A 19,065-nucleotide genomic window follows, 5' to 3' on the forward strand; every position below is an offset into this window, starting at 1 on the left:
ATTAGTGCATTGACACAGTTTGTGCAATTTAAATATTTTTTTGAGAATTGACTTGATGGGCAATCATATAAATACTTTATTTTATTTGTGATTTTGCAATCATCCATTGAAATATATTCTTTTTGTCACACTGAGGGCAGTGTGAGGTAGCGTGACCGAGTGATGTTGTGGTGTAGAATAGATAGGGAAATTAGATAGAAAAGAGAGAGAGAGAGAGAGAGAGAGAGAGAGAGAGAGAGAGAGAAAGTTAGGAGAGAGAAGGAGAGAGAAATAAGAATAAAGAGAGAGGCAAAGAACACAGTGATAACGCCCAAATGCTGTTGTGTCATGTTATCAATATGGGATGTTTACATGAACCATTGCAGTATATCGTGCTGCAGCCATAAAAACAGTCATAAAAGTGAGAAATAATGGCCTCGCGATTGAAGCTAACCAAAACATGAGTCAGCACAGTCTAAATGCTTACAACAGCTGATTCTATAGCCCTGCCTTCTCAGGAAGGTGTTTTCGTGGAAGTTCCAGGAATTTGGGGGTTGGCTCAAGTGATGTACTTCTTCAACCTCCAATCAATTATGTTTGGGAGGGGTCTTTCACACACCCTCCTAAGATCACCTCCTATCAAGTCCTCTAAGGAGAGATTTGAATCACACCCACTACAGTCCTTCCAATCAGCTACTTGAAGGGGAGGCCTTGCTGATTAATCCTTCCAATAAGGCTAGAAGGAGGTGGAGATTGCAGATAGCAAGTTTTTCTGAGGGTTCGACGAGTTAGAGGCCTACGAGGAGAGAAGAGTAAGAACTGTGTCCTTCAAGGGAGAGTACGTCTCCCCTCGCTTCAGTGTTCCCCATATAGACTGATTCAAGAGTGATTCGTTTCTATCATTGTAACTTGTTAATTTTGTACTGACCTTTATAATACTAAGTACTAATTAAAGTGAAGAAATTACCGATCTCGTCTCTATACGCCTTTCTGAGAGATATCAATACTTAAAAAGAATAAATATACAAAGATAGCACATCATCCGCGAAGCAATCTGAAGGACACCTCGAAAGAAACCAAGGTAAGAAGAGAAAGACTAAAATCTATACAAACATATAACAAAGAACATAAAAAAGGGAGATAACTCCCAACACTGGCATAAAATTCTGACGAGGCTACTTGGTGAGCAACTTGGGTCTAATTCAAAAGGGTAGTAGAGATCCATTTTTCATTGACCTGGCAAAGGGTGATTTCATTAGTTTTTAAAACTATAAGCACAGGTAAGAAAACCATTTCTGTTAGTGGTTTCTCCAAATCTGGTGAGGATGGTACCAGGTGCCTTTCTGTATTAAGGAATGCTGCCATTTGTAAATTCTACATTTACAACTTCAATCATAGTTTTTCTCTCATTAATTACTTACTTGCCATTGGGAGAGAAAGTGCACACTGAGGTATCTCACCAAGGTGCACACAGAGGTGTCTCACCAAGGATTATCAGTATCATCAGGGGTGAGTATTGGAGCCCCTATTATGTTTTGATCTGAAGTTCTATATTCCAAACTGACCCATTGTTGTTTCTAGTCTGGGCGGCATTTGTATCTACACTCACTTTTCGGTTACAGGATGTAGTACTTTTACACTCTGGTGTGTACATGACTGACCGACTGACTTTGCTTTTCAGAATCATGCTTCATGTCCCTTATATATTGCCATTCTGTGGCAAGGGCATCTTTGATGGTACTCAATTTCCTTACGGAATTGACCAAATGGCACAAACTGTATATCCCTTTTGAGGGAACTCGTTGCAAACAGTGTATCCCTTTTGAGGGAGCTTGCCACAAACTGTGTATCCCTTTAGGGGTACAGGTCAATAAAAATTCAATTTCCTTACAGAACTGATCAAAAGTTGCAAACTGTGTATCCCTTTTTGGGGAGCTTGCTGCAAACTGTGTATCCCTTTTGGGGGTACAGGTCAATAAAAACTCAATTTTCTTATAGAACTGATCAAATGGCGCAAACTGTGTATCCCTTTGGGGGAGCTTGCTGCAAACTGTGTATCCCTTTTGGGGGTACAGGTCAATAAAAACTCAATTTTCTTACAGAACTGATCAAATGGCACAAACTATGTATCCCTTTTTTGAGGGGGAGCTTGCTGAAAAATGCTACCCCTTTTAGGGGAGCTTGCCATAAACTGTGTATCCCTTTTGGGGAGCTTACCAGAACTGATCAAATGGCACAAACTATGTATCCCTTTTTTGGGGGGAGCTTGCTGCAAAATGCTACCCTTTTAGGGGAGCTTGCCATAAACTGTGTATCCTTTTTGGGGAGCTTGCCATAAACCGTGTATCCTTTTTGGGGAGCTTGCCATAAACCGTGTATCCCTTTTGGGGGAGCTTGTGCAATCTGAGCTTCAGCAACTAAACTGTAACTGCCTGTTAATGAAGGGGCAGAGGTCCTGGGCAAGTTACTATACCTTTCCAAAAAAGTAGACATTTCAGTCTGAGTTAGGTGGATCCCAGTATCCCTTTTGGGGGAAAGATCCTATTCAGCAATGATAGCTGCACGGGGAACAGAATTCCTTCTGTGAGGTTTCTTCCATGGCTAGCTTAAGCTTATGTCCCTGAGCCTTCTGGGTTCAGCAGGGCCATTTCGATGGCAATGTTAGCTCCATATTTTTCAAAATAAGAATGTGAACTCCACGTAAAGATTCCTCTACTTTCTCCACAGGGTTAACCTGGGAGGTATTGGTGACTGATGTTAATGGGTTTTGGCCCACACATTGATGATGTTCAGAGGAAGGGTTAAATACCTGCTGCCAGAGTTCTGCCGGGAAGATAATCTCCCCCTTCCTCACCCCTACTGAACCCTAAGCCCCACTGGGACAGCTTAAAAGGAGCTGTTTCGTCCTTAAAACTTGCTGCCAGGAGCATATTGAACTGAGGATCCTGCCTAATGGCGGCCCTGTAGTGATATAAAGCAAGTTGTTTTCAGAAGCTAGTTAGTATAACTGTTTTTAAAAGAGGGACACTTCTGTAGTTCCTCATATAGTTTTCATATTACAGGTTAATTTGATTACAATTGTGCAGTTTTAATACATTTAATTAAATGACTATGTTAAACCTTCTAGGGTTTAGGTTAGTTTTGATACCTGTACATGGCTGTATTACTTATACACTCATAGTTTTGCAATGACCAAGTGAAATTTTTAATTCCAATTGTCATGCCATTCAGACTAACTGCTATGAACTAATTTGTTTGACTAACCCAAACTACTGTTTTGTATAGCTTGGGGTAATGATTCTAGTTTAATCTACATTAAGCTAAAAATAGAGGATTTCTCAGAAGGTTCTTGCTTAACCTATTCTAGGCTTATTCATAACTTAAGATATAAACTTTACAGAAAACAATTCTCTTTTATGTTTTTCTGTTTTATGTGGCCGAGACGACCTTTTCATCTGATATTTGGTCATCACTGTTTTAGGCTAATAGTAGGATATTCCTTATAAGGGGGTTCCTACTTAATATGGTTAGGCTACTGCCTGTTCTGGATTTATATCAACTTTAAGGATATAGGCTACACAAGACCCTACTAGCATGTAACCTTACAGATATGTTACCAAGTCGTAACAAACCAGGTTATTTTATTTAGGCTAGGATACTGTTTATGTATAACCCTAGGCTTATTTGTTCTCTCTTAACCTGGTATAGGGTATTGTCTAATCCAGATTATTATAACCTTATAATTATTCAACTCTTTGTCTAACCCAGTTTGTTGTTTATATCCAATCCTAGCTATTTGGTTTACTATATAAAACAGTAATCACTATTGTGTAACCTTATAACCCGTTTATAACTTACTCTAATCTAGACTACTGCCTAATCTGGATTATTTTATTCAAACTTAAGTGTATGGGTTACATAAACAAAACACAATTAGCCTACCTTAGTATGTAGCCTTAAGGCTAGGTTACATCTCATCTAGCACAGATTATGATTTCATCTAATCCTGATTACATGGTTTAGGCTAAGAATTTAGTCCAGAAATGGGATGTTTCATGAAAAGTTACCACTTAACTTGATATTGTAGGAGGTGTCAAAGAAACGAGCAGGTAAAAGTTACTGCTACTTTATTACAGATCCAGGCAGTTTATATAGCGGCCGACTGGCGCCGGACCGTGGAAGACAATGGTATTGACTGTGACCTGAGGTCGAAACAATTAACAATAATATGCAGTGAACGAGTACAATTTACAATACAAAACATACAGAATTTCAATATGGATACAGTCTTGATGCCTGTGAATGAAGAAACATACGATACATAATGTGTGACACTTGTACAAATACGTATAAAGTAAAAATGGTTAAAAATACGTGACCTGGCACGTTTTAGGCGTGACTAATTGAGTGTGAAGAAAATGGGAAGTCACCAAACATGCTCAGTGGAGACTTAATTAATGGCCCCTCCGAAACACTTCACTGGCGCCGATGTGGTGACTTTACAAATACTCCCCCCCCAAGACGTGGGACGCGTCTGACTAATCTTTATATCTGCTGGGACGCTGAAGGGTGCCACGGCTCCTTGAAGACAACGGAGGGATCTCCCGCATGTGAGGCTGCTGGCCAGGGCGGTCCCTTCCTGGGGCGGCCGCGCGCCCGTCATCTGCGGGGGTGTGGGCGTGCCGGAGTGCGGTTGGGCGGAAGGGGTGCCACGGCACCGTCGGTGCTCTCCGACAGGAAGGCGGGCTTTAAGCGGTCTATTGAAACCCAGTCGTCCTTCCCAGGGAGTGCCAGACACAACGCCTTGCTGTTCCGCTCCAGCACGCGGAAGGGGCCCCTGTAGGGCTTGGTTAGTGGTGGACGGACGGCGTCGACTCTGACGAAGACGTGGGTGGCGGACGACAGCTGTGGCGGCATGAAGGTGGTTGATTTGTCGGTGTATGTGCGCCTGCAAGGGTCGAACTTGCCGGCCACGTCGCGGAGCCTCTGCAGTGATGGGGCGTGGCGTTCATCTGTCACGAGCTCTCCCGGTACCACAAGGGGTTCCCCGTAGGTTTGTTCGGCTGCAGACGGGGTGCCGTCGGCTCTGGGGGCGGTCCTCAACCCGAGGAGGACCCATGGCAGCTGATGTTTCCAGTCCTCGGCGGTGCAGCGGGCCATGAGGGATGTCTTCAGGGACCTGTGAAAACGTTCGACCAGGCCGTTGGCCGCTGGGTTGTACGCCGTGGTGGTGTGATGCATGGTTCCCAGCAGCTGAGCCAGGGCGGACCACAATTCGGTTGTGATGTGATCCGGGACGCTGAAGCGGCTAACCCAACTGGAAAGCAGGGCCTCGGCGCACGCGCTGGCGGTGGCTTCTTGCATGGGTGTGGCTTCGGGTCACCTCGTCGAACGGTCTACCACCGTCAGGAGGTATCTGGATCCACCTGATGGGGGAAGGGGTCCGACGACGTCAATATGGATGTGGCCGAAGCGGCGCTCTGGCTGCGGGAACTCGCCTACCCCCGACTGCGTGTGATGACCCACCTTGCTGGTCTGGCACTGCAGGCACTGTTTCGCCCAGGCCATGGTGTCCTTTTGCACCCCGTGCCAGACGAACTTTTTTGAGAGCAGTTTGGCCGTGGTCCTGCCGGAGGGGTGTGAGAGGCCGTGAATTATGCTGAATATCTGGCGGCAACGTGAGGCTGGAACCAAAGGGCGGGGCTGACCCATGCTGATGTCGCAGAGCAGGCTTGAGCCTCCGGGGGCGAGGGTCACGTCCCGCCACTTCAGGGACGTGATAGCGGTGCGGTATGCTGGGGATTCTGGGTCAGCGGCCTGTTCTCTGGCGAGGTCTTGGTAATCTACACCAAGCTGCACTGCGTTCAACTCGAATCTGGAGAGGGCGTCTGCTACGGGATTTTTCTTGCCGGGGAGGTACATGACGGAACAGGTAAATTCGGCTATGGCTGAGAGGTGGCGCTGCTGTCTGGAAGACCATGCGTCCCCTTGTTTCGTGAAGGCGTGAACCAGTGGCTGATGGTCTGTGAAGATTGTGAAGGGCGTCCCCTCCCGGAGGAACTTGAAGTGCCGAACTGCGTGGTACATCGGGCAGAGTTCCCTGTCGAAGGTGCTGTAGCGGGTCTCTGCGGGGTTGAACTTTTTGCTGAAGAAGGCGATGGGCTGGGGGGCGCCGTTGATGATTTGCTCCAGGACAGCACCGCAGGCGACGTTACTGGCATCCGTCGTCAGCTGGAGGGGGGCCTTGGGATCCTGGTGTGCCAAGGCGGTTGCCTTGGCGAGGGCGGCCTTCGTCAGGGAGAAGGCCTGCTGCTGGCTGGGTCCCCAAGACAGGGACTTTGGTTGGCCTTTAAGGACTTCCGTCAGGGGGGCCGTGGTGTGCGCGATCCCAGGGATGAACAGCCTGTAGAAGTTTACCATCCTGAGGAACTCCTGGACGGCCTTGACGGAGGTGGGGGTCGGGAACCTGGTTACGGCTGCCACTTTTGATGTAAGAGGGCGGACGCCTGCCGGAGACACCTCGTGACCCAGGAACTCTGCTTTCTGGACGCCGAAGGTGCACTTGTCAAAACGGACGACGAGGCCGTTCTCTTGGAGGCGCCGTAGGACTGCCCTGATGTGCCTTTGGTGTTCACTGTGAGACCTGGAAAATATGAGGATGTCATCGACGTAGCAGACGCAGAACTTTAGGTCCCCCAGGATGCTGTCAATGAGCCGCTGGAAGGTCGCCCCGGCGTTCCTCAGCCCGAAAGTGGAGAAGGCGAACACATAGGACCCGAACGGCGTGATGATGGCTGTCTTTGGTATGTCCTCTGATGCGACAGGTACCTGAAAATATGATTTAAGAAGGTCTAATTTAGTGAATACCTTGGCCCCGTGAAAGGAGGCTGTGAGGTCCTGCATGTTGGGCAGAGGGTAGTGGTCGGGCTCCGTTGCAATGTTGAGCCACCTGTAGTCGCCGCAAGGTCTCCAGGAGCCGTCCGGTTTCTGCACCATGTGGAGGGGGGAGGCCCATGGACTGGAGGCTTTCCTGCAGATTCCCATCCACTCCATCTCCGCGAATGCTTTTTTCGCCTCCTGAAGGCGCTGAGGGGGAAGCCTTCGGAACTTCGCATGTGTCGGGGCCCCTTTAGTTGCTATATGGTGGTATATGCCGTGCTTGGCTGGGGTCCCGGGGACTTGGCGAAGCTCGGGCTTGAATATCTCGGGGAACTCCAACAGCAGGTGTGCATATTGGTGGGGGGCGACGGCGCTAATGGTGGGTCTGGGTCCCGCTGTTAACGGGAGAGACCGGCAGGAGTCGGTATCGAGGAGGCGTTTACGCCTCACGTCGACTAGCAGGCCGAAGTGCGCCAGGAAATCGGGCCCCAGGAGTGGGGTTCCTACGTCCGCGACAATGAAGTCCCAGGAGTAACTCTGGCCAAGGATGGAGATCGACAGGGGCCTGGTGCCATAGGAGAGGATGGGGGATCCGTTGGCGGCCGTCAGGAAGGCGGCCGGGGTCTGGTGTCTGGTTGCGGTCGTCTCTGGATGCCGGGAAGATCGATTTAAAGGCCCCTGTGTCGACCAGCATCATCCTGCCGGAGACGGTGTTGCAGACGTAAAAACCTACTGTTTCTGAGCCCCTGGGTTTTTTGGTTGCCATGGCGGTTTGTCCTGCTGGCCGCCGCCACCCCCGTTTTTTGAACGGGCGAACGAGCAGGGCGGCAGGCAGTTTCGGGCGTCCTTTCTGAACCACTTGTGGTAGCGACAGAAGCCCGGGGACCTCCATCTGCTGTGGTTCGGTGGACGTCTGTTGGCGGCGGCGTTGACGGGCTGCTCGCCCTCTTCTGGCTGGACGGAGCTGACCGACTGTGTGGCCGGTTTTAGCCGCTGTGAAGCCTTGACGGAGTCTGTAAGATGTTGCGCCGTCTCTATGAGGTCCTCGATGGGCATGGTGTAGGGGTGAGCAATTTGGTTGCGGACCTCCGGGAGGAGTTGGCGAAGGTAGATTTCCCGTGCGAAGCTTATCTCCTGTCGCTTCTTTGTGCCATCAAAATCTGACAGTGACAGGAGATCCACGACCATGCTCCATGCGTCTCTTGAGTTGAGGTCATGGCGTGGGTTAATGGCAAGGTCGATAGCACGGGCGGCCCGCTCGGCGATGGGCAGGGAGCAAGCTTCGAGGAGGAACTTTTTCGTGGCGCTGTATGTGAGGGTGTGTGTTTCGGGTACTCGCGAGATGAGTTTTTTGTAAACGTCCTCCGGAAGGGCATTGAGCACTGTGTCAGCCTGCAAGATTTCGTCCGTCAGGTCCGCCACCCTGAAGTGGCTCTCCACCCTGCGCAGCCACATCGTTGGGTTCCCCTGTATAAAGGCAGTAGCTTTACAGTGAGGGCGGCCCGCGATTGTGTTGCCCGGCCATCGTGTGTTCGGGGCGCTGGTGTGGGTGTGGAGGTGCGGGAGGGCCTCGATGCGGGGGCGGGCGCGGGTGCGATGGGAGGTAGGTAAACCTCCGAGTCCACGAGGTCCGCGTTTAACTGCATGAAGGAGGGGATACCCGCGTCCATGCTCGCTCCTTTGATCTCTTACTGGAGTGGGGTACTCGCGTCAGAACGCACTTTCGTGCGCCGTGTGGTTCCGCTAGTGACGCTGGTGGGGTACGCTGACGAGAGTCAGCACGCTCAAACGCTGGTTACAGCACCGTGTTTAGGCCGCTAAGAGCGTTTTGGAGGACTCCTGGAGCCAAGACTAAGTCGCCGTGTCAGTCCGTTAATGGCTCCGGGATACTCTGGGGGTCACCACTGTAAGAGGTGTCAAAGAAACGAGCAGGTAAAAGTTACAGCTACTTTATTACAGATCCAGGCAGTTTATATAGCAGCCGACTGGCGCCGGACCGCGGAAGACAATGGTATTGACTGTGACCTGAGGTCGAAACAATTAACAATAATATGCAGTGAACGAGTACAATTTGCAATACAAAACATACAGAATTTCAATATGGATACAGTCTTGATGCCTGTGAATGAAGAAATATACGATACATAATGTGTGACACTTGTACAAATACGTATAAAGTAAAAATGGTTAAAAATGCGTGACCTGGCACGTTTTAGGCGTGACTAATTGAGTGTGAAGAAAATGGGAAGTCACCAAAGAAAACATGCTCAGCGGAGACTTAATTAATGGCGCCTCCAAAACACTTCGCTGGCGCCGATGTGGTGACTTTACAATATAAGGTAATGCCTAAGCTAGTCATCGATTTAGCTCATGCTAAAGTGCGCTGGCTTATATAAAATGGAAAAAATTTATACTAATATGTAGCCTCATTGTTAGGCTATCGATTTACTTTGCCCAGATATTGTTATTATCTGGTCCTAGGGTCCTCTGTCTAAGCTTGGCCACTTAGGATACGTAATCCAAGGATGTACAATAGGCTACAGACAACATCCACTATTAATCTCGCCTGAATTATTCTCACTTACTGCCTAGATTATTGTAGACATCGTATAATCTGAAAGGATTTTCCATATTAATAGTAAGTTGTGGAACATTTCTTTTAGTTAAAACATTTAGTTAGAACTTAAAACAATTTTCGTTTTACGAAACTAGGTAACAATCAACGCTTTACGAGGCTAGGTAGGCTAGCGATCAACAGCCGGGTTGCGGCTTTAATGCACAAATTATATCAATTCTAAAAGTTTAAAACTAAAACTTTCAACTGTTTGTTAATATTGAGCACTTATCTTGCTATTTTTGATGTTTCCATAATCCTCGATACTAAAACGGAGAAAGAAGTCAAATTTTTTCGGAGCGCTGGTAACGACGCGAACCGTTCGCTTTGGACCAAACAGAGGTAATGGCTCCTTGGTCTTTTAACGACCCGGTTGTAAACAAGAGGGCGGATGCGCATGTGCAATAGTCACTTCTCTTTCTTTCAAGTTAATTGATGTTGGAAAAACTGGGTTCAGCTTCGCTGAAGATAAGGGAAAGTGCCCTCTTATCTTTGAGTCCATTATATACTCCATCATGTGATATAATGTTAATCATTACGACACAATACCTGGCCAAAAGACCAACTAAATTAGAAGAAAATTCTTTGATATTACGTTTGGTCACCATGGAGCTCTGGTAGACCATGGAAGATAACTCTTTTGAGGACAAAACAGCGACTACGCTATCAAAAATAAACGAAAGATAAATGCTTGATTGACCTGGATGGAATGTCTGTAATCGCCTGTTTCCCACCAGGTGCCATTGGAATGTTTGCATTCTTGTCAGAATTCTTCCTGCTTCATCCTTGTGCTCACAGTGTGAATAGGATGTAATAATTTTTTACTATTTTTTAATGTTTTTCTCCTGTGCAGTGTTGTGCTTGTTTTCTGTTTGCATTATATCATCTACAGCAAGCAGAGATATAAGTTTTCAATTTTGTAGAAATGAGTTTTGTGTGAATTGAAAATATTTGGGTGGGCAGGATGGTTACATGGGTGTTACCAGTAGGGGTATTTTTTCTTCTCAATGTGTAGAATATAAAGAGTGGTCTAGTGAGAATGAATAATTGTTCCTGCTCAGATACAAACCGGAGTTTCTCTACATAGGATTTATCTTTGAGCGCAAGTTGGAAAGGGCCATTCAGACTTACTGACAAGGTAGTTAACTATCGACAGGTAGGAAGCCCTGTCCACCTTTCAGCCTGTACTCTACTTTGGTTCCATCAGCTGTTAAGTTAACCCTTTTTCCTATTGTTGACTGTGTGTTTGTGTTATTATAATTCAAATCCTTTGGTCAAATAAGCCTGCTTACAAGGAATGTATATAGTTTTCTCTGCAACAGTTTATTCAATGTTTTCTTTGGGAACATAGCAGCTTCTGGACATTCATTAGCAGCTGTATTGTTTAGCGATTTAATCACTAATATGATTTTTGAGACTATACACAGCTGTGGTCTTTTCAGAATCAACTTAAGGGTGTGAAGTGTACACCTCAGCCTTAAAATGCTTAATTCAATCCATCATGGAGGAGTAAGATTGGCTACAGGAGCATATAAGTCATCTCCCTCTGAGAGCATGCATGTAGATGCTGGTGAAATGTCTCTGGATCTACATTACAAACATCTGCTGGTTCAGAGCTGGTACAGATTTCAGAGGCTCCCTAAGTCCTTAACCATCATTTGCATCAGAAATGAAAGGCATTGGCAATTCTATGAAAATCACCCCAAGCAGTCCCAACCATTTGCTTTTAGAGTAAAATGTATAACCAGTTAATTAAACATCCCAAGGATGGAGACTTGTACCAGCTAGATATTTGGTTAATCCCTCCTGTAACTTTCTAGAGGCAAAATGCTGTACTGTAGGTATTGTAATTTGACAAAAGCACAAACGTCCATTGAAGCACTGAGATCAACATTTTTAGATCATTCATCCCAACATGATAACTCCGTTGCAGTTTTCACACACAATTTAAAGGCAGATACTGGCATTGGCTATAGAGTGGTCCTTCCTGATGTAGAAACTGGGAGCTTATCATCCATTGCATCTGTTTTTATAGCAGAACTGCATGCAATTTGAAAGGCCTTAATGGAAATTATAATTCTCAATGGCAATTATTTTATTAGTAATCCCTCAGTTATCCAGATCTTAATTATCTGACATTTAACATTATCTGACAGCACCAGACCAGTAACCAAAGATATGTGTAATATGTATATTTCAAAGATTTTGAAAAAACTGCTCTCTGATGGTTGGCAATGCTGTGCAGCCTTAGGAAATATTTGTAAGACTGCCTATAAATGAAGAGACTCGGAAAGGGTTTGGGGTGTGGGAGGCCTAGAAAAGTTTCCAGGGTTTGGGGAGAGGGGTTCAGATAGTGGGGCACCATGGGAGATGAGCAGCAGCAAGACTGTTGACAAGAACTCACACAGAGAATGTTTTGGAAGGTGGGTGGAGAGGGATGGGAATGCAGTGTAGAATGAGTGGAGAGCTTTGTTTGTTTTGTTTCTTTAAGTTTTCATTCTCTCTCTCTCTCTCTCTCTCTCTCTCTCTCTCTCTCTCTCTCTCTCTCTCTCTATCTATATATATATATATATATATATATATATATATATATATATATATATATATATATATATATATATATATATATATATCAGAGGAAGACGGACGAAAACCACACATCACTAGGCTGTCTTATTTATTTTAAAACCAACGTTTCGTAATTTTGTACTGAATTACATCTTCAGGGCTGTGCACAAGAAAAGATAAAAACATAAAAACAGTTATAAGTACAGTCTTAGAATACATTTAAAATGTTACAGTAAAAATGAAATAAGAATAAAAACACAACCAACCTAGAGGTGAAACAGTAAGGAACTAAATGGAAAGAAGCCACCACAGTAAAACCTACATTGAGAACAAAGATTTTAGCGTCATCGGTCATACTGCCAACCCTCAAGACTTAACAATCTTAGAGTCGTTATTTATAAAACAACTTGTACCATCATTAAATACTCATACATCTGCTGGTCAACTGTATTTAGCTTACCTCCATACTGTGGTGGCTTCTTTCCATTTAGTTCCTTACTGTTTCACCTCTAGGTTGGTTGTGTTTTCATTCTTATTTCATTTTTACTGTAACATTTTAAATGTATTCTAAGACTGTACTTATAACTGTTTTTATGTTTTTATCTTTTCTTGTGCACAGCCCTGAAGATGTAATTCAGTACAAAATTACGAAATGTTGGTTTTAAAATAAATAAGACAGCCTAGTGATGTGTGGTGGTTTTTGTCCGTCTTCCTCTGGATATGCTTCCTGGAGTATTTCCCTGTTCCTGTATCATTATATATATATATATATATATATATATATATATATATATATATATATATATATATATATATATATATATATATATATATATATATATATATATATATACATATACATACAGTATATATATATATTATATATTATTATAATACACAAAGTCGCTGCACAGACAACCCTTAATTTACACTTAGTTTATTGAAAGTACAACCTAGATATCAAAACAAAGTTATCAACATTTCGATCTGTCCCTTTCTTTACCTGAAACACATATTGAGATGGCACGGTTAAAAGGGGCAAGGAGAGGCTGGGTGCCACTCCCTTACGTAGCTTAGCCCAACTAAGCTGCTGAAACAACCTTCTAAAGGCAGGTTAAGCTGCTGAATTGCCTTTCCTTTCGCAGGATACCTGGGAAGAGGTAACCAGATGGCTAAACACCTGGGCAAATGACACATCTTTTGCATACGGTCACCAATCTTTGCACTCAGTCAGGACACTCGGCCGAGGCCTTTAAAAGAGAAGGCCAGGAGGCATCTCAGTTAGTCGTGTGAGTTGTTGAGTAGTCGTTGGGCAGTCAGTCACGATGCAGTTGGGCCGTTAGCAGTTAGCAGTTTGCAGTTAGCCATACACTCGAGCGAGTGATACAAGACACTGAGAGTCATCCTCCACCCTTCCACCCAGATGTCCACGCCAGACTCCTGACGTTAACCCAGTACTACTGTTATCCTTGAAAGGACCTACCCAGGAACCTGAGTACAATGTCAAGTGTGTGATTGTCCCTCGTCATCCTTCGCCAGAGACCCGCTTCCCCCTAAGGTAAAGTGCGAGTAAAGACTTTTCAGTCACGATCGTTTGCCCTTTTGAAGTGTTCCCAAGTGCCAGTATTGTTTCTCATCCTTGTGTCATTTGTTCAGTGCCTTTTGCAGTGTTTCTTGTTACAGTGAAAAGTGGTCAGTTATTCCTTGAGTACTTGGCACCCTCAGTGCGGACTCGAGTCATATTCTGTGTTATATTTTCCTTTACTGGCGTGTAATGTGTAAATATTTCTTGCAGAGGGACCTATTCGCAGTGGACTCATCTTGGACTGTGCCTTGCCCTTAGTCAAGACTCCAGTAGGAGGATCATCAGGCATTGCAAGCCCTTTAACAATTCAATTACCCTTTTTCCCTTCTAATGCTTTCTTTTGTAAATATAAATCCTTAATTTATCCGAAGTGTTTACATAACATTTCCTTATGAAGTAGAGCCTTCAGCTCCTAAAATCATCCCTTGTTCTTTGTTTTTTAACGATTTCCCTTTATGCAAGTCAGAACTCCAAGGCCAATTAAATAAAGTTTCCGTTGCTGGCCTGTAAAAATCTCAAAAAATCACACAAACCCAGGGAAATTCGTAAAAATGGCGACCTTCCCATAGATCTTGCATTTTTCCCCGCTATTGTTGCTTTTTGCATTTGCAACTCGGCAAAGCGATTAGCAAAGCTAAGCTGGGTGCGAGACAAATTCCGAACCTGGTACCAAGAGCACAGAGCAAGAGAGTTCCACATAAGTAATGTGATTATCTTAGCAACATTTTTTTACAATAGTGACTGTTCTTAGGAATTAGGAGTAGGAACACATGTATTCACTGAGAGAAAAGAACCGCTGTATTAGATTTGTCAATGCATGCCTTTCAGGATAGGTAGTTAGGAAATAACCAGTGTTAACCATTCTTTGCTTCGAGGAATAGTGCGAAATTCCTTTGTGTTAAATTTTACTTCTCATCTCAGATTAGCGAATTATTTAGGCGCGAATAAATTCCCACGTGGGGCAAGACGAAGTCAGCTTGCATTGCTGAAATACTCTCTCTCAGTTTAGCTAAAACTCGAATTAGGTGTTAGGGAAAGCAAAATTTGAGCTCCGCTTCTAGGGAAAATTACGAGGTCATTTTTACTGTTATACTCTCATCCTGGGAAATTCCCCGGAGTCCCAGACAGTCTATAAATAGACGGGTTCATTCACACAGAGTCTAAAAATAACTCCGGTGAGCGTCAGACGACCTTCACCCCTCCCTTACCTCCCTGCATGTCTACCCTCTTTTTTTCATTTATTCCTGAGTAGTTTGTTGTTTTAGAACTGTCCCTACTCAAGCCACTCTCAGCAAAAATTTTTTGGGGTTTTATCCCGTTAGTAATTTCCAAGTCCTACGGGCAAACCAAATTCCAAGTCTTACGAGACTCCACTAAATTCTACATCACATGAGGCGAGAATTTCTAAGTCCTGAGGGAAAATCGTATTTTCAAGTCTTACAAGACTAAAGGTGCGTTCACACGATCGAACAATGTTTGACGGATATAATTGTTACCAACTAGCAGTGGAAAGCGAAAAGGCTCGCTGATGACGTCAGAAGCGAGCACCAAGTGGTGTACCGGACACTGTCCGTGTTCCCAGCATCGAAACATCACACACTGTCTGGTGTGGAAGTATACGATGCTGCCAGGCACACGATGAACAAAGTCACTTGGTTACAGGATTTTCAAAGTCCGTCAGTTCACTAGGTCTCAATTGTCCTGTTAACATGGCCAGCAGTACCTCAGTCAAGGAGAAAAGTTGCCACTGGGACAGAAAAGAGTCCCTGCTACTAATAGAACTATACCGGCAAAATCCATGCTTATGGAATGTCAAGGCTGATGTGTACAAGGATAGGAACAAACGTGTCGTGGCCATCAATGAAATAACGGCGGGAATGAATAGAAGTGGATTATCTGTTACTGCTTCTGAAGTGAAGAAAAAAATAGAATCCATCCGTAGTCAATATAGGCGAGAGCTACGTAAACTGGGGAAATCAAAGAAGTCGGGGGCTGGTGCTGACGACATTTCCACCCCCATATTATGGTGTTTTGATGACCTTTGCTTCCTCAATGATGGCGACAGCATGAGAGAATCCGTGTCAAGTATGGATAGCCAAGTGTCTCATGTGCCTGAAGAAGTGTCTGATCATGACATGAGTACGTAATTGTCGTATATCTGTCTGTTTACCTGTCTTACAATGAGAAAACAAAAAAAAATATAAACCAAACCATGGCCATATTTTCTTTATTGCCATAATCCACCTTTATAATACATTTGTCAACAAAGCAATGTAAAGTATGTTCAATATGCAACATTGGTGATTTGTATTATACATTACTATTATAATTTTACTCAGGAGTTATTGTAACTTAGCCTCATGTATGTCTGTTTTGCCAGATCACAGCACCTTCCTCATTGAAATATTTCATATACAGATCGCGTACAATTGTGCCATTGATGGTGGAGGTTTGTTGCTCATACTCGAGCGGTAGCATTCCAGGGATGTCTTCAGTGTTTTCGTTATTTGCATCCGAACACACATTTGGGGTGACAGGTGCTGTGCGAAGGTAATTATGTAGTGCAGTGCAAGCAAGTGCTATTTGTACTACTTTTGTTGGTTCAAGGTTAATGGGTTTATGAAACACTTCAAATCTGTTAGCAAGTATTCCAAATGTGTTTTCTACGGTGCGTCGAGCTCTTGACAGTCGGTAGGAAAACACAAATTGCTCAAGGTTTTGATTTCGATGAGAGAGGTTTCATGATATGACGCTTCAGAGGAAATGCATCATCAGCAACGATCATATATGGTAATACTTTTGAGCTGTTAGGGAGTACCTCATCATTTGGCATACCCGCAGATCCTGCTTCAATATGCTGGTTGAGAGAACAGGTATCCCAAACTCCACCATCCGACACTCGTCCATTAGTGCCCACGTCGACATATATGAAGTTTGAGTCTGCATTGGAGACAGCCATTAACACGATGCTGTGGCTTCCTTTGTAGTTGTAGTAGAAGGAGCCGCTATCAGGTGGTGGCCTTATCAGGATGTGCTTCCCGTCAACTGCTCCGATGCAATTAGGAAAGTTCCAGTTCTTGGAAAACCCCTCTGCTACATGCATCCACTCCTCCGCTGTTTGGGGTGTCTGTTAATATGAGAAGAATGTTAAGGTTTTTTAAGCATTCTCGATATATATAAACTATTATCCCCCCCTCTCTCTCTCGTGTGTGTGTGACAGGAAATTAAGAAAAATAATACACGTTGGCATACACTAATGGCATTTATCTATTTTCAGATTTTCAATGATCCTATACTTCAATAAAATGAACATGGTTCTGTAACCCATACAACACCAACGCCTGTCACACCTGTCCCAAGTACATCACAGGATAATGTATGACCTGCAACACATGAGTCTTCACGCATTCAGACTCAAAGTACCCGAGGGAGAAAAAGGTCTCTACCCACTAACGAGAGGCATGCGGTGCTTCAAGAAGCGCTTCATCAACTGAAGGAACTATCTCGATCGGAGATGGAGGATAGCGATGAAGAAAGTGCTTTTGGTGATGTTGCCAATGATTTGCGGAAGATGAATGAAGAAAATAGGATCCATGCACAGAAACTAATTTCTGAGGTACTTTATCTGGGAAAATTAGGGAAGCTCACGTTTTCAACCAAGGTTGTTGTCTAATTATGTATGACCATAATTATGTCTTTATTGAAATTGGCATTAACATGTTTACAATAAAGCTGTGAAAGTAACAGTCATAGTATGTGTTTGTCCCAGGTTTAGAAACTATTCATGAAGAACTTTACATATGTGTAAAGATGTAGTTTTACCCGACGGGTTGCGCTTCAAGGTGGGTAATGTACGAGTAGCCAAACACCAAGCACGTAGCTTTTTTTACATACACATAACAAGATGTATATTGTATGTAATTAATCTCGCGTCTATGCTCAACTGTAGGGATGTACTTCACATTATGCAAGTCATTTTCATTACCTTCATAATATTATATGCACCGTCACAATCAAGCATTACTTACCTTTAAGTATGGATCCTTAAGCACATCATAGATGGCTTTGCACGTATCAGGAATGATTGCAGACAGACTCGGTTTTGAAATTCTTGTACTGTATTGAAGGGCACTGTAGGAGCACCCGGTGGAAAGATACATCAACGTTGCTTCCAGACGTGCTGCAGGTGAAATGCTCTCCCTCATACAGGTGTCCTGCTTGGTTATAACAGGTTTAACCTTTTCCAGTAAATCGTAGAAAGTATTTGGGTCCATGCGCATATAGTTCATGAAGTCCGATTCATAGCCAGTTTTTTTGGCCTTGGTTTTTTTCCTGTGTACCATGGTAGTGATGTACTGCACCAGTCGTCCAAGGCCACACACTGAATTAAATGCTTGAATTACCAATGGACATCACCTTCGAACATTGTCCACTGGTCTATGCCCTGTGAGCAGATTCGAAACGGTGGTAAACACCCTCATCTGATACCGCTGCTTGTTGCCAGATCCGCTTCCATTGTTTCAACGCTTATGACGTCATCCTGTTTCTCCTGTGATATGGTAACGATTTTGTCCGTCGAACATAGTTCGATCATGTAAACGCACCTTTAGTCTTAAGAGACTCCACTAAAATTCTACGTCACACGAGGAGAGAATTTCTAATTTCTACGGGAAAACCAAAATCAAAGTACTTTTGAGACCTTATATTAGTGTATTTCACACACATCCAAGCCCTTACAGGACTGATCATCCCAGTTCATTAGAACAACGCCTTAATTTCACACTACAGCCGGCCAAGTCCGAGCATGACATAAAATCTAGTTACGTCTTCCGAGACACATATTAAAATTCGTTTGCCACAAACAACCACGTCTTACTCAGACTGTTACAACCCTCAGGGTTGTTATGCAAGTTCTTAATTAATAATAGAATTGTTGTCAGTAAATGTAACTCAGTGCTAAAGGTCAGCGGAAACAAACACTCAGGAAAACAACCTGTGGGATGTAATCAATACTAAAACTAAACCAGAAAACAAATACCAGTCCTTCAATCCCACTGGATTCCTAAAACTAAGAAAACTAAACCCTATCAAGGAAAGATAAATAATAAGGAGGAAATGACAATTATCAATAAATAACTTGATTGGATCCAACACTTTTGCTGGCCGGACCAAAAAAACTATCCTAATGCTAAATCAAAGGAAGAAGGAAGGCAGAGAAAACAAAACAAGAAAGCAATTATAATCCCTACCTATTGCCACAAAGCTAAATAAATTATACCTTATCTACAAACAATATTTATGACCCGTCGGGTGACGTTATAAAGTCACAGCAAAAAAACATGACAATATATACATATATATATATATATACTTAAATAAACCAACTGCTATATAGTTTCTCTCACATCAGTGGAGGCAGCGGAGGAGAAACAATTCCAGG

At 44.0% G+C, this 19,065-nt stretch overlaps 1 protein-coding gene across 1 annotated transcript; it reads right to left on the reverse strand.

Moving 5' to 3' along the window:
* Nucleotides 1-15,836: 15,836 nt before the first annotated feature.
* LOC136827714 (putative nuclease HARBI1) lies at nucleotides 15,837-18,609 on the reverse strand. The gene is made up of 2 exons (XM_067085177.1): nucleotides 17,654-18,609; nucleotides 15,837-16,752 (listed from the first exon to the last, which is right to left on the reverse strand). The coding sequence occupies exons 1-2, from the start codon at nucleotides 17,966-17,968 to the stop codon at nucleotides 16,336-16,338; spliced, it is 732 nt and encodes a 243-aa protein (XP_066941278.1). The 5' UTR covers nucleotides 17,969-18,609; the 3' UTR covers nucleotides 15,837-16,335.
* Between the last annotated feature and the right edge of the window lie 456 nt (nucleotides 18,610-19,065).

Source organism: Macrobrachium rosenbergii, chromosome 42 (genome assembly GCF_040412425.1).
Source record: "Macrobrachium rosenbergii isolate ZJJX-2024 chromosome 42, ASM4041242v1, whole genome shotgun sequence".
NCBI classification, from domain to species: Eukaryota; Metazoa; Arthropoda; class Malacostraca; order Decapoda; family Palaemonidae; genus Macrobrachium; species Macrobrachium rosenbergii.